Source organism: Vombatus ursinus, unplaced genomic scaffold (assembly GCF_900497805.2).
Source record: "Vombatus ursinus unplaced genomic scaffold, bare-nosed wombat genome assembly UNPS02005286.1, whole genome shotgun sequence".
NCBI lineage: Eukaryota > Metazoa > Chordata > Mammalia > Diprotodontia > Vombatidae > Vombatus > Vombatus ursinus.
In genome coordinates this window covers 6,763,822-6,780,745 of record NW_020945064.1, presented here as the reverse complement: position 1 = coordinate 6,780,745, position 16,924 = coordinate 6,763,822, and the positions used below count along the sequence as shown (strand labels likewise).

Below are 16,924 nucleotides of genomic sequence, written 5' to 3'. Positions count from 1 at the left end.
ACAAGCTTTTATTTTTCCTCTTTCCAGCAAAACAAAATAAAAAACAAAGGAAAACAAAACCCTTGTAACCAAGATGTGCAATATGGACTGGCATATTCAAGAGAGAACCAGCCTCGGTCAGGGGTGTTCTAGGTAAGTCCTGGGAAAGCAAAACAAATCCCCTCAGTATTATCAGAGACGGGTGTGGGATGGGAGCTGGGAGATGATATCAGGGCTTTGGAGTGAGACACCCCCCATCCCCCATCCCTTCTCTCTGGTCTTCGCCCTGACTGACCTGGAAGGCACTCTGTGATGAAGGCCTGGGGTCCTCGGACACTGCTTCCTCCTCTTCCTCACTGTCAGACTCAAACAGGTAGTAATCCCCAGAGTGGATCACTGTGGGGGAGGGGGACAAGGGATACAGTCCTGGTCTGGCCCAGGGCTGGGATCCTAGGATCACAGTTTCCTAGCTCCTTCCCTCCCTGCCCTGCTGCTGGCACTGCCCAAGTCTCCTAGCTTAGGATAGAGCTGTAGGTAGGTAGGAAGAGCTGAAATGGGTCAACTTTTAAGAGTTGACTTGGATCCATTCCACAAAGGGAGGGGAGCTGTAGGCAGCTATGATCACCAGGTTATGATAATGCCTCTTCCAACAGCTTTCTAGATGTATGACTCTGGACAAGTCATTTCCCTTCCCTGAACCTCAGTCTTCTCATCAGCAAAATGGGGATAATGTCAGCCATTGTAGCTATCTCAAAGGGGCATTGTGAGGATCAAGTGGGATAACATATATAAGGCTATTCGCAAACCTTAGAGACCTATAAAAGATGGGAGGGAATTAGGAAAAGTAGTAGTATTATCAAGCAGTACTATTATTTCTACTAATTTCTCAAGTAGGTTGACCCAGAATTGGCCCTGCCCACTTGAGAAAAGATAAGAGGAGCAAATGAGGTCCCCCACTGAACTCTCTCTAGGGGTGAAAATGAGGAAGGGCTAGAGGTGTTGATAGTGCAATAAATCCTGGTCTTCTGGGCCTGGAAAACTCCAGGGATAAGGATTACTTCTCTTTACCCTAAGGAGGAAACTGAGGAAGGGTCACCCTTCAGCAGGATGTCACCCAAGACAGAATTTGAGAGGGGTTTCTGCTCTTCCCTCCTTAATTTTCAAGGCAGCCAATTCCATTGGGTGGTTTTAATAAGAGGCAAGAGTCAGGGGTAGCGCCTCTGCTATCTCAACCGCACCTTGTTGTCTGATCTCCCGATTCTCCCTCTGGCTTCTCCGATGAACCATTGGGTCCAGAGAAGGGATGGTGAGAAGCAAGCACATATGTCAAGCCCAGCCAAGCAAGGCAGCTGGAGGCAAGGGGAGGCAGCGGCAGCTACAGCACCATGGGTATCAGCAGCAAATCAACGCAGACGGGGATGGGCACAGGGACAGAGCCAAAGACTGGGACGAGGACAAGGTCAAACACGGGGACGAGGACAGGGCCAAAGAGTGGGGCAAGGACAGGGTCAGAGGCTGGGAAAAGGACAGGGTCAAAGGCTGGGACAAGGAAAGGGTCAGGGATAAGGTGAGGATCAAGGGAAGATGGGAGCGCTCAGCAGAACTAGTCCCACACTAAACACAGAGACCAGAGGATACAGAAAAGGAGGAAGGGAAAGAGGGAGAGAGGCAAGGAGAGAGAATCAAGAAAAGGAAAGAGTGGAGAAGACTTTTTGAAAAAAACTCTTGAGGAAACATACAGGTTCTTTGGGAAAGAAGAGAGGAAAGGCAGAGAGGAAATTTAGGTGATATGAAAACAAATGATCTCAATGTATTTTTTTTTAATGAGTGCATACAATGCTCAAACCAGAAGGGACCCTCGAGATCATCTTTTCACAGAATTTGAGAGTTGGAAAGGACCTCAGCAACCATCTAATCTAACCCAGTTCCAAAAGGAATTCCCATTTTAACATTCTTGACAAAGAATCATGCGGTCTCTGCTGGGAGACTTATCCTCTTTCCAGGCTGCTCATCCCACTTTAGAGTAGTTCTAATACTTAAGAAGTTTTTCCTAACATCGAGCCTAGATTGGCACCTTTGCAACTTCTGCCTTATACTCCCAGCTGTCCACTGTGGCCAAACGATACCAGGCTAATCCCCGATAGCCCTTCAAATACCGAAGGACAGCTATCATGACTCCCCAGGACTCTTCCCTTCTCTAGGCTAAACATGCTCAGTTTCTCCAACCCATCCTCACATGATGGGGACTCAAAGCCTTTCACCATTCTGGCTGCCCTCTTCTGGACACTCTCCACAATGACACAAAACACCCCCACCAACAGCTACTCTTAAAGACTCCAGACATCTAAGTTATATCCAATTACAATGTTCAGTCGTGTCTGACTCTTCACGACCTCATTTGGAGTTTTCTTGGCGAAGATCCTGGAGTGGTTCGCCGTTTCCTTTTCTAGTTACAAATCCATCTGACTGTATTTTCATCCAAGCTGTATCTTTCCATTTTCTCTATGAGAGTAGTTTGGGACACTTTATCAAAAGCTCAGTTCACATCTAGGTACACTGCATCCACAGCATCCCTCTCATCTACTTATTTAATAACTGTGTAAAAAAGGAAATCAGGATAGCCCATCATGACCACGAATGACTTCATGGGGCCATGGTGGCTCCTGGTCATCACTTTTACTCTTAGTTCAATCTTCTCATGTTACATATGTGTGTGTGTGTATATGTGTGTGTGTGTGTGTGTGTGTGTGTGTGTGTGTGTGTGTGTGTGTGGAGATGGGTCCCAGAGAAGGTGGAAAAGAAGAGAGAAAGGAGGAAGAAAGAAAAGGAGAGAGGAGAGAGACAAAGGGAGGAAGGGAAAGGGAAGATTCAAGTTATTGGGAGCCCTGCCACCAAGGAAGGGAAGGTCAAGCTGAGTCAGGGGCTCCTAGTTGCAGGAAAGAAGGGGGCACCTCTAGGCATCAATCCAGTTAGTATTGCGGGGTTGGGGCCGGACAGCAGGTCCGCTGAGGCCCCAGCCAGGGAGGAGGAAGGTGTACCTGTGGCATGGTCTAACCAGGGCCGCCACCATCGCCTTCTGGGTTGGGAAGAGCCGCTCGGGCCACCTGGCTCTGCAGAATGGGCATGATGAGAGTGTGAAATGTGTTGTACGGGGCTGAGGGAGTATGGCTACCAGGAGGCAAGGAGTAGCATGGGACTTTGAGGGAATGTTGACTCCAGAAGACCCTGTGTTGTGGGCCAGCTACTTAGGGGAGGGGAGAAGATGCAGGGCAGGATGAGTCTGGAGCACAGACTAGTGATGCCTTCCTTGATTCAGATTATGTGTAAGTGGGCATCTGATGCTGGGCGTGTGTGTATGTGCACACGTGCTTCTGAGGTTGGTTCTGCCTTGTCACATGACCCATGTGGAAAGGGCCGTACAACACAGACAAAGACACACAGGGTCACACAGAAGAACAGGACATTCGGCAAGGTGGGCAGTGCCCAGCAGAACTCTCAGCTCAGTGTCTTAGCCCAGGCACTAAGCTGCTCCTTTGCAGCTGATCCCCAATAGGTCCTCAGTCACATCTGTGGCATAATGGTTGACGTGGCAGATTGGAGGTGGCATGGAGGTGGGGTGAGGATTGGTGGGGAAGTGCAGTGGTTAGATCTGGTCCCCACCCTTAGGATGAGTGTGCAGTCCTCTAAGGGGCCCCCTTGGCAGGACTGGCTCTCACCTGGATCTTGATCGGGGTCCGTGGGGCGTTCATCAGATGTCCGCCCCAGGCGATGCTTCTCCTGTTTGGCCCGGATCCTTTCCATCCTAGCAGAAGAAAAGGTCAAAGTGCCCTCAAAACCATTCCTCTGGTTTCGCTCAGTCCAATTCATTCAGATCATGCTGTACTTTCCCCCTCCCAGATGGTCAACAGCCCTGACCCATTTCAGAGATGGTTATGTGGACCACTCTCCTTCTACTCAAAACCACTTTGCTCTTCTTGTTGGGACAGCTGCCCCCAGGCTGATGCTCTTGAGCCACCTGCCAACATCTACCTCAAAGACCCCCTAGCTGTTCTGGTCCTAGGGGGGACAGAGAAGATGCTTACTGTCTCTTCAGCTGCGCCAAGGACTTCTCCTCTGCCTGCCGATGAAAATTGATGCTCTTAAGGATGGAGGCCTTATACAGAGCGAAGCCCCTATAGAGAGAAAAAGAGAAAGGCTCCGGAATGTCAGGGACCCTTCCTTACCTAGCCCAGGTCTGCAGGGGAAGGGGCTGGGACCACTCCACATCACCTGGCCACCTCATCATCTCTGCCACCCCTTAACCTCCCAGAAACCATACCCTTTCCCATCTCCAGCCCCTCTGCTCAGGCTGTTCCCTGGCTTGGAATGCCTTTCACTCTTCCTCTCTGCTTCTCCAAATGCTCACAATGGATCAGGGCTACTCCTACTTCTTCGAGGTAGCCTTCCTGAAACCCTGTCCAGTACAGGTTGACCCTCCCCTTCTCTGAAACCCCACTGCCTTTAAGGAGTATCTAGTTACCACCATTATTTTGTCTTGGGACCTTACCCAGGCTCCCTCCAGCTCTGATAGATGAGCCTTTTGCCAGGAACCAGGCCTCTAAGACTAAACCACTGTCACTTCTTGCAATCTCTTCATCATGCCCTTTGAGGCTAACCTTTGCCCCCCCCCACTTCCTTTCTAGTTTCCTTTTATGTGCTATCTTCACCTATTAGAATAGAATGGGGTAGGGAACCTGTGGCCCCGGCCCTAGAGGACCACATGTAGCCTCCTGGTTTCCCACCCCTACAATAGAAGTTCCTTGAGCACAGAAATGGGTTTTCTTTGCTTGTCTTTGTATCCTAAGAACTCAGCACAGTGCCTGACTTACAGTAGGTGCTTAATAAATATTCCATCTATCTATCTGTCTATCTATCTATCTATCTATCTATCTATCTATCTATCTATCTATCTATCAACTATCTATCCATCTATGCCCCTGAAGGCAGGGAATCAAGTCTTCCATGTCTCTGTGTCCCTAGAGAGCTTAGCATAGTGATGAGCACAGAGTTGGTGTGCCAGATCAAATCAGTTCACCCTTAATCCCCTGGCCTTCAGAAATCCCAGATTCGAGGTGGAAGGTAGAGAAACAGAGTTCAGAGAATTATCCTTCAAAGTTGCCTTGTAACTGCCCTTAGACTGACCCTCTAGAGACAGACACTGCACTATCCGCCTTTAGGGTAGGTGACATCAAGGGAGATGACCCAAATCTGTAGCAGCTTCAAGCATAGCCCACCCTGGGCCAAGGGGAGGGGTATCACAATCTGGAATCTCTGGGGGCTCTGAGTCCTGAACTCTCAACAGTGAGAGAGGGAAGCTTGTATGCTCTCAATCTGTCCCTGCCCAATCCCCTTTGTCTCTGTGGAGAAATCTCTATTTATATCTATTCAACCATGCAGTCTCCAGCATTCATATATTTTGTACTAATTAAATATTTTATAAAATATTATATCCAATATTATATTCAAAAATTATATCCAATATATAATGCAACATAATATATTGGCTATAAAATTTACATAATGATATGTATATAATATAATAATTATATAAAAACCAAGGGTAGGTTTGGTGGTGAATAAAAACTGAAGTAAGCCTTCAATGTAAATCAGCATTAGTGGAGTGACTATGTGACTTTGGATAAACTATTTAATCTCCTCAAGCTTCAGTTTCCTCATCTATAAAATGAGGCAATTGGACTAGATGAGCTCAGAGGTCCATTTCAGTTCAAGGGAACGATGTTGCAATTCTATTAGTTTGAAAGGGTAGAGGGCTAAGGAAGAGATGCAGGTCTGGCAGAGGAAACACTGACTGGTTGGGGAGTCACAAGGAAGTCACACTCTAAGGATCATTTTCTTTCTTCCAGACATGGATGGGGGAAGAGGCAAAAATCCTGAGTGCTTTGGCTTCCTTAGAACTGGATAAAAGGCAGTTTTGCCTTTAGCCAAGAGCCAGTTAGGGATGGGGGGAATAGTTAGATAATGAGGGTCCTGGACCCTGGACTGGGGCAGGGGGAGAAGCCTGGAGCAGAAAAGAGGCTACAAGGCTTTAAGATCTGGAGAAGTGTTAGGGTCACAAAGAAAGGTCCACCATAAGTAGATTGTATTTTACTCAAATCTGGAAGAAAACCAAGGCCACAGAATCATAGCTGGATGGGACCTTAGACATCATCTCGTCCAGCATGCTCATTTTAAAGACCAGGGAAGTAACCTGCCCAAGGTCACCCACATAATAAGTAGCTGAGCTACAGTCCAGGTTTTGACTTCTATTCAGCGTTCTTTCCATTACATGATGCTGTTTCAAATTAAGCCGCATTTGAGAATAGTTCAAGTTTAGTATTGTACTTAAATGTTTGTATTTCTTTAAATCTTGCTTGAAATCGTATGTCATGTTTAAATGTAATGTATCTTTTACTCTGCTGTTTAGCAAAAAATTCAATTTTGGATAGAAAAAAAGTATAATTATGTGGAATCGCATGTTATGAGATAAGGCTCTTAATAAATCCTTGTTGACTGATGCATTGATCGACCAGATGGTTGAGTTTGAACAACAAATCAATAATCAAGGTACCATTTCCCATTGGGCGCCTTACTCGAACTTCCCTAACAATACCCCAGAAGGAACAACAGCCTCTGCTTGGCATTCCATGGAATCTCAAACAGAGGCAGAAGTCACAACGTCTTAGGAATATCCCCTGTCCCTCTCCTTCCCCTTCTCCGCACCTGGAAGCCTGGAGTGCTGTGGCCTTAAGGTCAACCATGACATGCAGGAAATAGTAACTAAGGAAGATTCGGCGCTGCAGAAGGAGGAAGAAGAAGCAGATGCTGTCCCAGATGATGCCGGCCTCCTCCACGGGCAGGAGGCAGTCCTGGTCCTTGCTCATGTCTTTGGCTAAAGAGACAGGAACCCAGCACTCGGGTTATCCAGCCCCATGCCAAAGTCAATTCCCCGACTCTCCCCAACCCTCACGCGCGCACACACACACACACACACACGGAATCTCCCATTTCATTCACATCTCCCCTTTCTCCTGGTCCCCCACAAATCTAGTACCCACAATGCTGTAGGGGAGCTCACTGAAGGCCCTCTGGGTTACCAGCTGGAGCCTCTCCACCTGTCTGTCTCTGGAAGCCTGCGGAGGGCTGCTGGCTTCTCCCCAGCCCACAAATACCAGGACTCCAGCTCCCTCTTCTCACCCTCTTTCCAAATGAGAGAACATTTTCAAGTGGTTTGCAAGCTTTATGTCAATGCTAAGTTAGCGCCAGCACTCCCACCCGCATCATTCTCCCCTCTCTTCACTCACGGTCATAGTAGCCTTTGACTGTGCACACCAGGCTGAAGATCTGGATGACCCAACAAAAGTTATTCTGCATTTGCTGCACAAAGACACAGGAAAGGAGCTACAAGAGAGAGGGGGAGGGGTGATGAGTCTCTTGGGCTGAGGGCTCCTCCTAGTAAGGGCAGAGGGTCCTTGGGGCAGGAGGAGGCCTCAGGCAGTGGGCAGCCTGGGTGAGTGGAGGCAGCCACTGGAGAAGCCCTGGCTCACCGAAAGCATGTTCTTGGAAATGATGACAGCGACGTTGTACAGAATGAGACAGTCCCACAGCACTAGCTGCGCCTTGGTGCTTTTCTGCAGCAGGGAGGTCCCAAAGAGCAGCAGGTAGAAACAGGCGAGCAGGTAGCCCAGGCCAAAGATGCTGATGCGGGTGGCGCCCGTGATGAACACCACCACCAGCACCAGCCAGAAGAGGTAGCGGAACACAGCTACTTTCAGCATGTCCAGGTAGGACCTACGGGATGGAGCGGGGGTAGGGGGAAGGGTCAACCTTGGAGGGACCAGTCCCCAGCTCCGGCACTGGACAAATGCCAGGCTGTAGCCTGAACTGTACAGGTTCTACAACATGCCAAGGGTGTCATCACTGAGACACAGCCATAAATGGGCAGTTTTCCCCCCAAAGTGAGATTAATAGCGGAGAAGGGGAAGAGTCATAGAATTATTTTTTAAAAATTAGCATCTCAAGTCCGAAGGGACCTCAGAAATCATCGAGCTGAAAGCAGGAATCTCCTCCATGGCCTCTTACAGTCATTCAGAGTCTACCTGAAGATCTATAATGATGAGGAACTCACTACATCCCGATTCAGCCATGTGGTATTGTATGCCCCATTTTACAGATGAGAAGACTGAGGTTTAGAGAGGTTATATGTTGACCAACTTCTCACAACCTAGGTGACCTGTGATTTTCCCACTCCTCAGCTGCCATTCTGCCCCCAGGCTGGCACGCTGGCATGCTGTCTCACCTGCAGTTGATGAAGTTGGGCACAGGGTTTGGCTCCCCACTCAGCGGCTCCAGGTAGTCCCTGTTGAGTCCAGCTGTGTGCTGCCACTCCTCCGTCTGCTCAGCCACAAACACCAGCCACTGCTGGGAGGCGGTCAGCAGCAGAAGGAAGTCGCCTATAGGGCAGACAGGGCAGCAATAGAAGACCAGCTGGGACCACAAGGAGGGCTTCCCAGGGGTTGGGGGGGGAGCAGGGGGCTGTCACCTGACCCTGACCTTGAACTTCTGCGAAGCAGGCTGCTCTGGCTCAGCCCAACCTCTCATCACCCTGTGCTGGGGACCAAGGGAGGAGACCTCAGATATGCATGTGAGGACACAGGCATAATGCAGACACAGTGAGAAATGGGTTAGAAAGGCAGCATGCATGCGATGAGGCCAGAATATCCTCTGCCCTGCTTCTCATCCTAGCCTCTGGACTCCTAGTTTATGTGGACACACGACTCTGTGTGAGTGAGTGTGTGTGTGTGTGTAACTGTGTCACAGGAGTGAAAAATTCTCTGCCAGCTCAAGATAGAAAATTGACTTGTTAATTCATAACTTTAATAACTGTAGAAGGCAATTAAGGCTTATCTATTAGGCAGATTATCTAAATCAGCGCACTGTTTTCTACGGAAAAAAAAAAACCAAAACAAGAAATCTGGGTACCCAACTGGCTGGGAATAATAACCCTCAGAATTTAGATGGTATTTTTGGTTTTCCAAGGAGCTTCACATGCATAATCTCCTCTGATCCTCACAACTCGATGAATTCAATTTTGAAAGCCTGAAGAGCTCTGATGAATTCAATGATTTCAGAAGATTGATGACAGCGCATACTAGGGGTCACCTGCCACAGAGGTGATGGACTCAGGGTGCTGAGTGAGGCACACATTATCGGACACAGCCGATGTGGAAATCTCTTTTGTTTGACCATGAATATTTGTTACAAGAGTTTGGGGCAGGGGTTCCCATTGGTGGGAGAAAAAATCGATTTTTGATCATTGCGCAAAGGAAAATTAAATTTAAAAAAGAAAACCTGTGGGCTATCATCAAGGCTAGACTTGGAAAAACAGACCATCCAAAGTATACTTAATTTCCGATGTGAAGTGGGATTTCACAATGAAGATTAAAGAGTATGTGACCCCAAAAACCCTAACTTGGTGAGGACAGCGAAGCAGGGATTCTTCTCCCCGTTTCTCAGATGAGCAAAGTCGGTCAGAGAAGTGACTTACCCATGACCCCACATCTAGAGCGTGTCAGAGCTAGGATTAGCTCAGCTGCCCAGGAGACTTGTACTTCCTGCCCTACCCGACTTGTTACTAAAGAAAGGACTTTGTAAACTGCAAAGTGCTACAGAAATGGCTACAGTATTATCATTATAATAACAAGAACATGTTATCACTTCAAGGAGCCATGGTCTCCACGATGTGACTAATGATGGCCCTGTGGCCAGCCCGGTGAAAGAAGAGGCCCTTGGAACTTAGCCAGATTGGTCCTCAGGTGACAGACACACAGCTCATCACCGGTGAAAAGCCTCACCTCCGCACTCCAATAGGACGGCAGAAGACAGAGGGCTACTATCATTCTAATACTATTTCATTCTCGTTTTCTCCCATGGGATCATAGATTTGGAGCCAAAACGGACCACAGAGGCCCAAGTACAAATCCCTCATTTTACAGATGAGGAAACGAGGGTCACACAGCTAGTAAGTGTCTGAGACCAGATTTAAACTCATGAAGATGAGTCTTCCTGGCTCCTGCCCGATGCTTTATCCACTACACCACCTAGCTGCCGTTATTATTAATAATAACCAATAGCAATAACCTAGGTCTCCCATTTTGGGGCTTTATCTGCTACCACCCCACTGGCTGTCTTTGGGCCAGGGGCATCTCGACAAGGAGTCCAAGCCATGGAAAGGAGGCTCTCAGGGCAAGTGTACACGGCCACTCACTGATGAGGTTGGTAGAGTTGGGACGCATGAAGAAATCGGGCAGGTACAGCCACTTGATGAGCTCAGAGTTCATGGGAATGGCATTGCTCCAGCGCCACGGGTAATCTAAAGGCAAAGTACAAGTCTCCATGCATAGGGCATCCAAAGGCTGGGGCTGCTTCAAGTTGGACCGTCCCCCACCCACCCCCAAGAGCTTCCCTCAGCCCTGGGGCTCCTTCTCTGTTTCCCAGAGGTTCTCCACCTTCATGCTGCCTTTCCCGCCTTCCTTGCCCAATTCCTGCCCCTTAGGGAAAGAGGAGTTTTGCAATAATCCTTCACTGCCACCCAAGGGGAGTGCCCATCTCTGCCTCTCTTTTACACACATACACCCCTCACCAATGCAGAGGGCAGGGGGGATGCCCACACACAGCAGATACTGGTAAAGTAGGAAGAAGGCCAGGAAGAGGCAGTAGTTGGGCCAGAGGCGGGCAATGGCCTCCCGGCGCCGGCGAGTGAGGATGACAACCAGCCAGCAGCCATGTAGGATCACCATGAAGTTCATGCGTTGGCCAATCACATTTACCGTCATCAGGAAACAGATCTAGAGGCAGGGGAAACAAGGCTGCTAGGGACGGGGCGCGGGAGGGGACACAGTGTTGAGGGGCACAAGGATGGGCATGGAGCTGGGCACAAACTCAACAGGGCAGCCCTCACCTAGCCTGATCCTAGGGCCCTTTTTTAAAAAAAATTAATTTTTTTTCAATGAACAAAAATCTGTTTTCTCTCCCTCCCTGTTCTTCGTCCCTTCATTGATCCTCTAAGTCTCAAGCTAAATTACGACGGGCTTAAAAAGAAATCAGGAAGCAGGGCTACAAAAACCAAAAACTCTCTCTCTTTGCTTGCTGGTCTCTGGTGTTTGGTTGCTGTGATGGGATGGGACACTAGGAGTGTGGAGGGTCACTGAGAGTTACTAGTAGGATGGAAATCAGAGGCAGACTGGGAGGTGCTGAACATCCATGGACAAGGTGATCCAGGCTTAGCAGGGAAACCAGGTCCAGTCAGCCTAACGAGCTTGGAAAACGATCACTGCAGCTGCCCCATGCCCCCCTCAGCCTTAGGCCTGCGGGAGTCCTAGGGCTACACTGTAGGGGCCCCTCGGCGTCCTCCTTGCCCCCACACAAGCTGGTCCATGGCCAGTCCCTTCAAGCTCACTCACCTCCAGGCCAAATTTATAGAAGAAGAAGTTGATGAAGTACTTGGCACAGCTGAGGAGGCCCTGGTCCAGGTGGTGGCGGGTGCCCTCAGGGCAGATGATCTGGGCAGGGGGCAGGGCTACCTGGTACTGTTTTCTGTAATACTCCTGGCGCCTGTACACGATGGCCTCGAACACCAGTAAGAGGAGAATCAGCAGGTGGTTCTGGAGACAAGGGGGCTCGGTCAGCGTGGGGCCGTCTGGTGCCCGTCTCTGCCCAGTGGCTGAGGCTGATGTCAATTAGTAACAGTAACAACCCCTCTCCTGTAGAAAGCCCCTGCGGCTTTTCAAAGCACCTTCACATCCATTCAGTCATTTAATTAGATCCTCACAACCGATTCTCAGCCTTAATGTTCCCATCTATAAAATGGGGGTAATTATAGAACCTCTTTCACAGAGTTATTGTGAGGATCAGATGAGATAATATAGTAAAGAGCTTGGCAAAACCTCTAAGTGCTAGCAATTACTATTATTATTATTAGTTTTAATTATTAGTTATATATATTTATTTATAATATATACATATATTTGTATATATAACATATATGTACAATAATATATTATATATGTATATATAATGGAATTAGTTTCAATAATAATAATAACAGCTAACATTTATATAATGCTTACTGTGTACCTGGCACTTTTATAATTATTATCTCATTTGATCATCACAACAACCCTGAGAGGAAGATGCTATGATTATCCCCATTTTACAGATGAAGAAACTGAGGTAGAGGTTATCACACAGCTACCTAAGTGTCTAAGATAGGATTTGAACTCAGTTCTTTCTGACTCCAGGCCCAACACTCTATCCACTGAACCACCTTGGCAGAGTAGATACTATTAGCCCATCTTACAGATAAAGAACACAAGATTTAGTGACAAAAGGGACTGTAGAGATCGGCCAGTCCAATATCCCCATTTTACTGGTAAGGAAACTGAGACCCAAGATTTAAAGGCCTGGCCTAGCTTCACACAGATAGCAAATAGTCAAGTCAGGATTTGAACACAGATCTTTTGGCTCCAGATACTCTTTCTGAAGCTCAGAGGGCTAACCTTCTTGCTCAAAGTCACCCAGTTTGACAAACAGTAGCTTTCTTTCCATGTAGGGCAGGTCTCTTCTCAGTTGTTAGGTTTAAGGGTCTGACCCCGTGACCTTTGATCTGAATGATGGGGAAGGGCCAAACAAAGATCTTCCTAACTCGGAGGCCAGTGCTTTATCCACACTGCTGCCTGACCTCCTTTGAAGACTTCTCCTAGGAGCCCTTCTCCAGCCTCACCCACCTGGATGTAACCAAGGTTCGAGACGTCCTTGCGGATGCCAAACCAATTGGCAGGGTCCACTGGCCTTTGGTAGAGTATGGAATTGTTGATCTCAGACTTCTGTAAGTTGGTGTTGTTGAGGAGTGGCTATGTGCACAAGGGGAATGAAGGTCAGTTGGTAACACATCAATGTACAGAGAGCATCCCTTCTATGGCAGAAAGGAAGAAATTCCCTCTGAATTCACCAGCCCCCATACACATCCCCTCCCATGCTCCACCCCAAGCTGGGCATCTCGTTGGGGCAGTTCTGGTGCTGGACAGGGAGTGGAGGATGGACATGAGGGTAGGGAGCCCATAATCCCCAGGGAATGCCTGACAATACCCAATCTGCCCGGGGACACCCAAATTCTTTTTTTTAATTATTTGGATTTATCAGCAATCACCTCCATAAGCTTTTGAGTTTTAAATTTTTCTCCCCCTCCGTCCCCAAGACGGCATGCAATCTGTTATAGGCTCTCCATACACATTCCTATTAGGCATATTTTCACATTACTGATGTTGTAAAGAAGAATTAGAACCAATAAGAGGAAACACCAGAAAGAGGAAACAAAACAAAACAGAAGAAAAATAAAGAGCAAATAGTATGCTTTGATCTGCATTCAAACTCCATAGTTCTTTCTTTGGATGTGGATAGCATTTTCCATCATGAGACCTTTGGAGATGTCTTAGATCCTTGCATTGCTGATAAGGGTTAAGTCTATCAATGTTAGTCATTGCACAATGGGACACCCAAATTCTAAGACCATCTTTAGACTAGGGAGCGATGTGGGGTTGGGGGTCCAAGGCTGACTATGGCGGGGTCCTCAGGGATTAGAGAGGGTAAAACTATATATATATATATATATATTCATAACTCTCTACATAATGTAGATACATTCATAATGTATATTTTCATAACTCTCTACATGATGTTTTGTGATTCCCTGTTATTTTATTCCCACAATAGCCCTGCTGAGGTAGGCAGGGCAGGGGCTACTAACCTTGTTTAGCCCTCACCCCCAAGCTGTGGGTCTTGGGCCTACAGGGGCCAGCCCATGGGACCTAAGCAGGGCTAGGTCTGCACCCTGAGCTGCTTCAAGGGAGAAAACTCTTGTTTCTCCAGAACTCACTCGCCCAAAGTCACCCAGCTAGTAAACAGGAAATGGGAACTAGAGGCCAGGCCTTCTGGCTCCAGAGGCTGGGGCTCTTGTCATTACAGTGAAAGTAGAAGGAAAAAAAAAACACAAAGGAGGGGAAATAAACAATTTTCTCGGGGCCATGGAGGAGCAGAGAAAAGGTCCTACTCTCACAAGGCTGGGCCCTCAGGTGGCTGTCCTAATCCCACTCTCTGTGCCCCTCCCAAGGTATTAATAGTCATTAATAGTTTAAACAGGGGCTCTTAAATGTATTTTGAGTCATGGACTCCTATGACAGCCCAGTGGAGTCTATGGACCCCTTCTTAGAATAACACTAAAATAAAAACCATAGGATTACAAAGAAAACCAATTACATTGAAATGTAATTAAAAAGTTAAAAAAATTAAAAATTGAAGAGGAAAAACAAGAAATATAGTTATTAAAAGTTTTTTTTAAGTTCACTGATGCCAGGTTAAGAATTCCCGGCTTAAGGGTTTTAGGGGTAAGGTATTCCCTCTCCTTGAGGCAATAGCATTTTTGTCTTCCTCTTTTCAAAAATTCTTTATTTTATTATAAAGGATAGCTGGGAGGCATTACTATTTCAACAGTAAATTCATCACATCTTCATGGTCCAAAGTCATGAACCATCGATGGGCCACAATAACAGGTGGAGAGGACATACAGTATTTAGGGCTGCCTACTACACTCCCATATAGGGCTAGCTTCTGCCAAGGCATAGGAGGAAAAGGTTTAAGGCCCAATGAGGATGCCCAGGGGTAGAGGGCGTGAAGACTGAAGACTACTTTCTCTGTATTCTCTACTCCCCTTGCCCCACCATCCCCCTCCCTACTTCCTTCCTTACCCCTCCTTCCCCTCCCTCCCTTCTTCACCCTCCCCCATGTTACCCCACCATCCCCCTTCCCTTCTCATCCCTTGCTTCACCATCCCCCCTCCCTTCTCCCCCCTTGCCCCTCCTCCCCCCCTCCCTACTTCACTGTCCCCCCACTTTGCCCCCCCCCATCCCCTGCATACCTCAGTGCAGTTGCTAGAATACTTCTGGGGATTGACGATCTTCAGTTGGTAGAGCATCTTACAGACGATAATGATGCAAGTCCAGACCGTGGAGAGGCAGGAGGCCATGTGGCGGAAGCGAGGATAGGGCAGCGCAAAAACCCACAGTGCCACCAACAGAAAATTCATTATCGACACCTGCCCGGGGGGAGGGTACCAGGGCTGATGGGGGCCTGGAGCCAGCTCTCGCCTTTCCCTTCCCGCCCATCCCCAAGGGCCCCTTGGCTGCCTGTATGGTCCCCCACCCCCCACCGCTCCCTGCCACTCACCTCCTTCAGGGCCACCCAGACCGTGTAGAGGGCCACCAGCTTAAAGATATGGAGCTCCAGCAGGCGACGGACAAACACTTGCACCTGGGTCAGCATGTCAGAGAAGCGGCCCGCAAGCACCATCAGCCGCTCGGCCACTAGGCCCCACTTATTGGGCAAGTCTGTGGAGGGTGGTAGATGGGAGCAGCGGTCAGCTAAAGGAGGAGGGAGGCTGCAGCTTCCCTCTTTTCCCTTGCTCTGGATCCCGCCCCAGCCGATGGAGGTATTAGTCTGCAGGATGCACACAAGACTTGTATCTGGGGCATGAGCACAGAAGCTCAAGGTTGTCTAAGCAGACGCCTCATCTGAAGCATCCTGGGAAAGGGACCATCCAGCCTCTGCCTGAGGAGCCCTGAGTGGCCTCACTCTCCTAAGGCAGCCCATTCCACTTTGGGACACCCCTAACTGTGAGGAAGAGTTTCCTTCTGGACTGGAATTCTGCCTCTCAGCCATTAGATTGTAAGCCCCTAGAGGGCAAGGGTAGTCTTTTGCCTCTTTTTGTATCCTCAGGGCTTAGCACAGTGCCTGGTACGTAGTAGGTGCTTAATAAATGTGGATTGATTGATTGCCACTTCCTTCTACCCTTTGCTGCTCGTTCTGCCCTCGGGGCCAAGCAAAACAAGGGTCAGGTCTCCTCCCTAAGAGATCTTTCTAACACTCAGGGTAATGAGATTGGAAGGGATCTCAGAGCTCCCTCATTTTACAGATGGAGAAACTAAGGCGGTTGCAATGACATGCCCAAAGTCACACAGTTTAAGCGGCTGAACTGGAAATCAAACCCAGGTGCTGTTTCCATTAGGTCTTTCAGCTTCCACTGGAAGACAGCTCTCATGCCCACTCCCAAGTTTTATTGTCTCAAGGCTTAGTGTTCTGTTCTCCTTAGGCTGGTCTATATATACCACAGCATCTTCCTAGAAGGGCTGTAGAAGCATCCCGCCTCTCCCTTGCCCTTCCTCAGTTCAGTTCTTACCTTCACAGTCTGAGTCAGTATTGTCGGAGCCAGGGCCAGGACCAGGGCCAACCCCATCGGGTTTCTCCCCGGGACCACCCTCCTCCTCCTGCAGCAGGGCCCTGCTGTCCTCCTCCTCCCTGCAGACAGAGAACAATCAAGGGAAAAGCCAGCTTAGGGAGGAGGAGGAGGAGGAGAGCATGCAGATTAACACGAGCTGACCTCAGGGGGTTGGTCCCTATGGCCTCTGCCTAGTGGCTGAGGTCCTTCTGAGAGCCTGGGATGCTCCGCTCCCCCACCTCGGCCTCTTAGAACTCTTGGCTTCTTTCAAGACTCAACTAGTGCCTTCCTCTCAGATCACTATCTATCTGCTTGGGGAGATCTAGTTATTTACATGTTATGTCCCTCACTAGAAAGTGAGCTCCTTGAGGGCAGGGACTGTTTGCCTTTCTTTGTATCCTCAGAGCTTTCTTAGCACAGTGCCTGGCATACAGTAAATGCTTAATAAGTGCTTGACTTATTGATTGACTAATAGCAGAACTGAGATTCAAACCCAGTTCCTTTGATTCCAAGTCTAGGGTTTGGGGTGTGTGTGTGTGTGTGTGTGTGTGTGTGTGTGTGTGTGTGTGTGTGTGTGTGTGT

The 16,924-nt window shown here is 48.4% G+C and overlaps 1 protein-coding gene across 2 annotated transcripts in view; it reads right to left on the bottom strand.

The window, feature by feature from the left end:
- PIEZO1 (piezo type mechanosensitive ion channel component 1) overlaps positions 1-16,924 on the bottom strand; it is a 169,787-nt gene that overhangs the window by 21,781 nt on the left and 131,082 nt on the right. The window contains exons 17-31 of one of the 2 annotated variants that reach the window (XM_027846483.1): positions 16,304-16,422; positions 15,295-15,455; positions 14,987-15,163; positions 12,801-12,926; positions 11,478-11,678; positions 10,658-10,862; positions 10,283-10,387; positions 8,315-8,468; positions 7,563-7,806; positions 7,320-7,416; positions 6,739-6,907; positions 4,062-4,151; positions 3,696-3,781; positions 3,018-3,089; positions 275-375 (exon numbers count right to left, since the gene is read on the bottom strand). In XM_027846483.1, coding sequence (XP_027702284.1) covers positions 275-375; positions 3,018-3,089; positions 3,696-3,781; positions 4,062-4,151; positions 6,739-6,907; positions 7,320-7,416; positions 7,563-7,806; positions 8,315-8,468; positions 10,283-10,387; positions 10,658-10,862; positions 11,478-11,678; positions 12,801-12,926; positions 14,987-15,163; positions 15,295-15,455; positions 16,304-16,422 — 2,107 coding nt within the window. The remainder of the gene's footprint in view (positions 1-274; positions 376-3,017; positions 3,090-3,695; positions 3,782-4,061; positions 4,152-6,738; positions 6,908-7,319; positions 7,417-7,562; positions 7,807-8,314; positions 8,469-10,282; positions 10,388-10,657; positions 10,863-11,477; positions 11,679-12,800; positions 12,927-14,986; positions 15,164-15,294; positions 15,456-16,303; positions 16,423-16,924) is intronic. The other variant, XM_027846491.1, reaches the window with a different exon arrangement.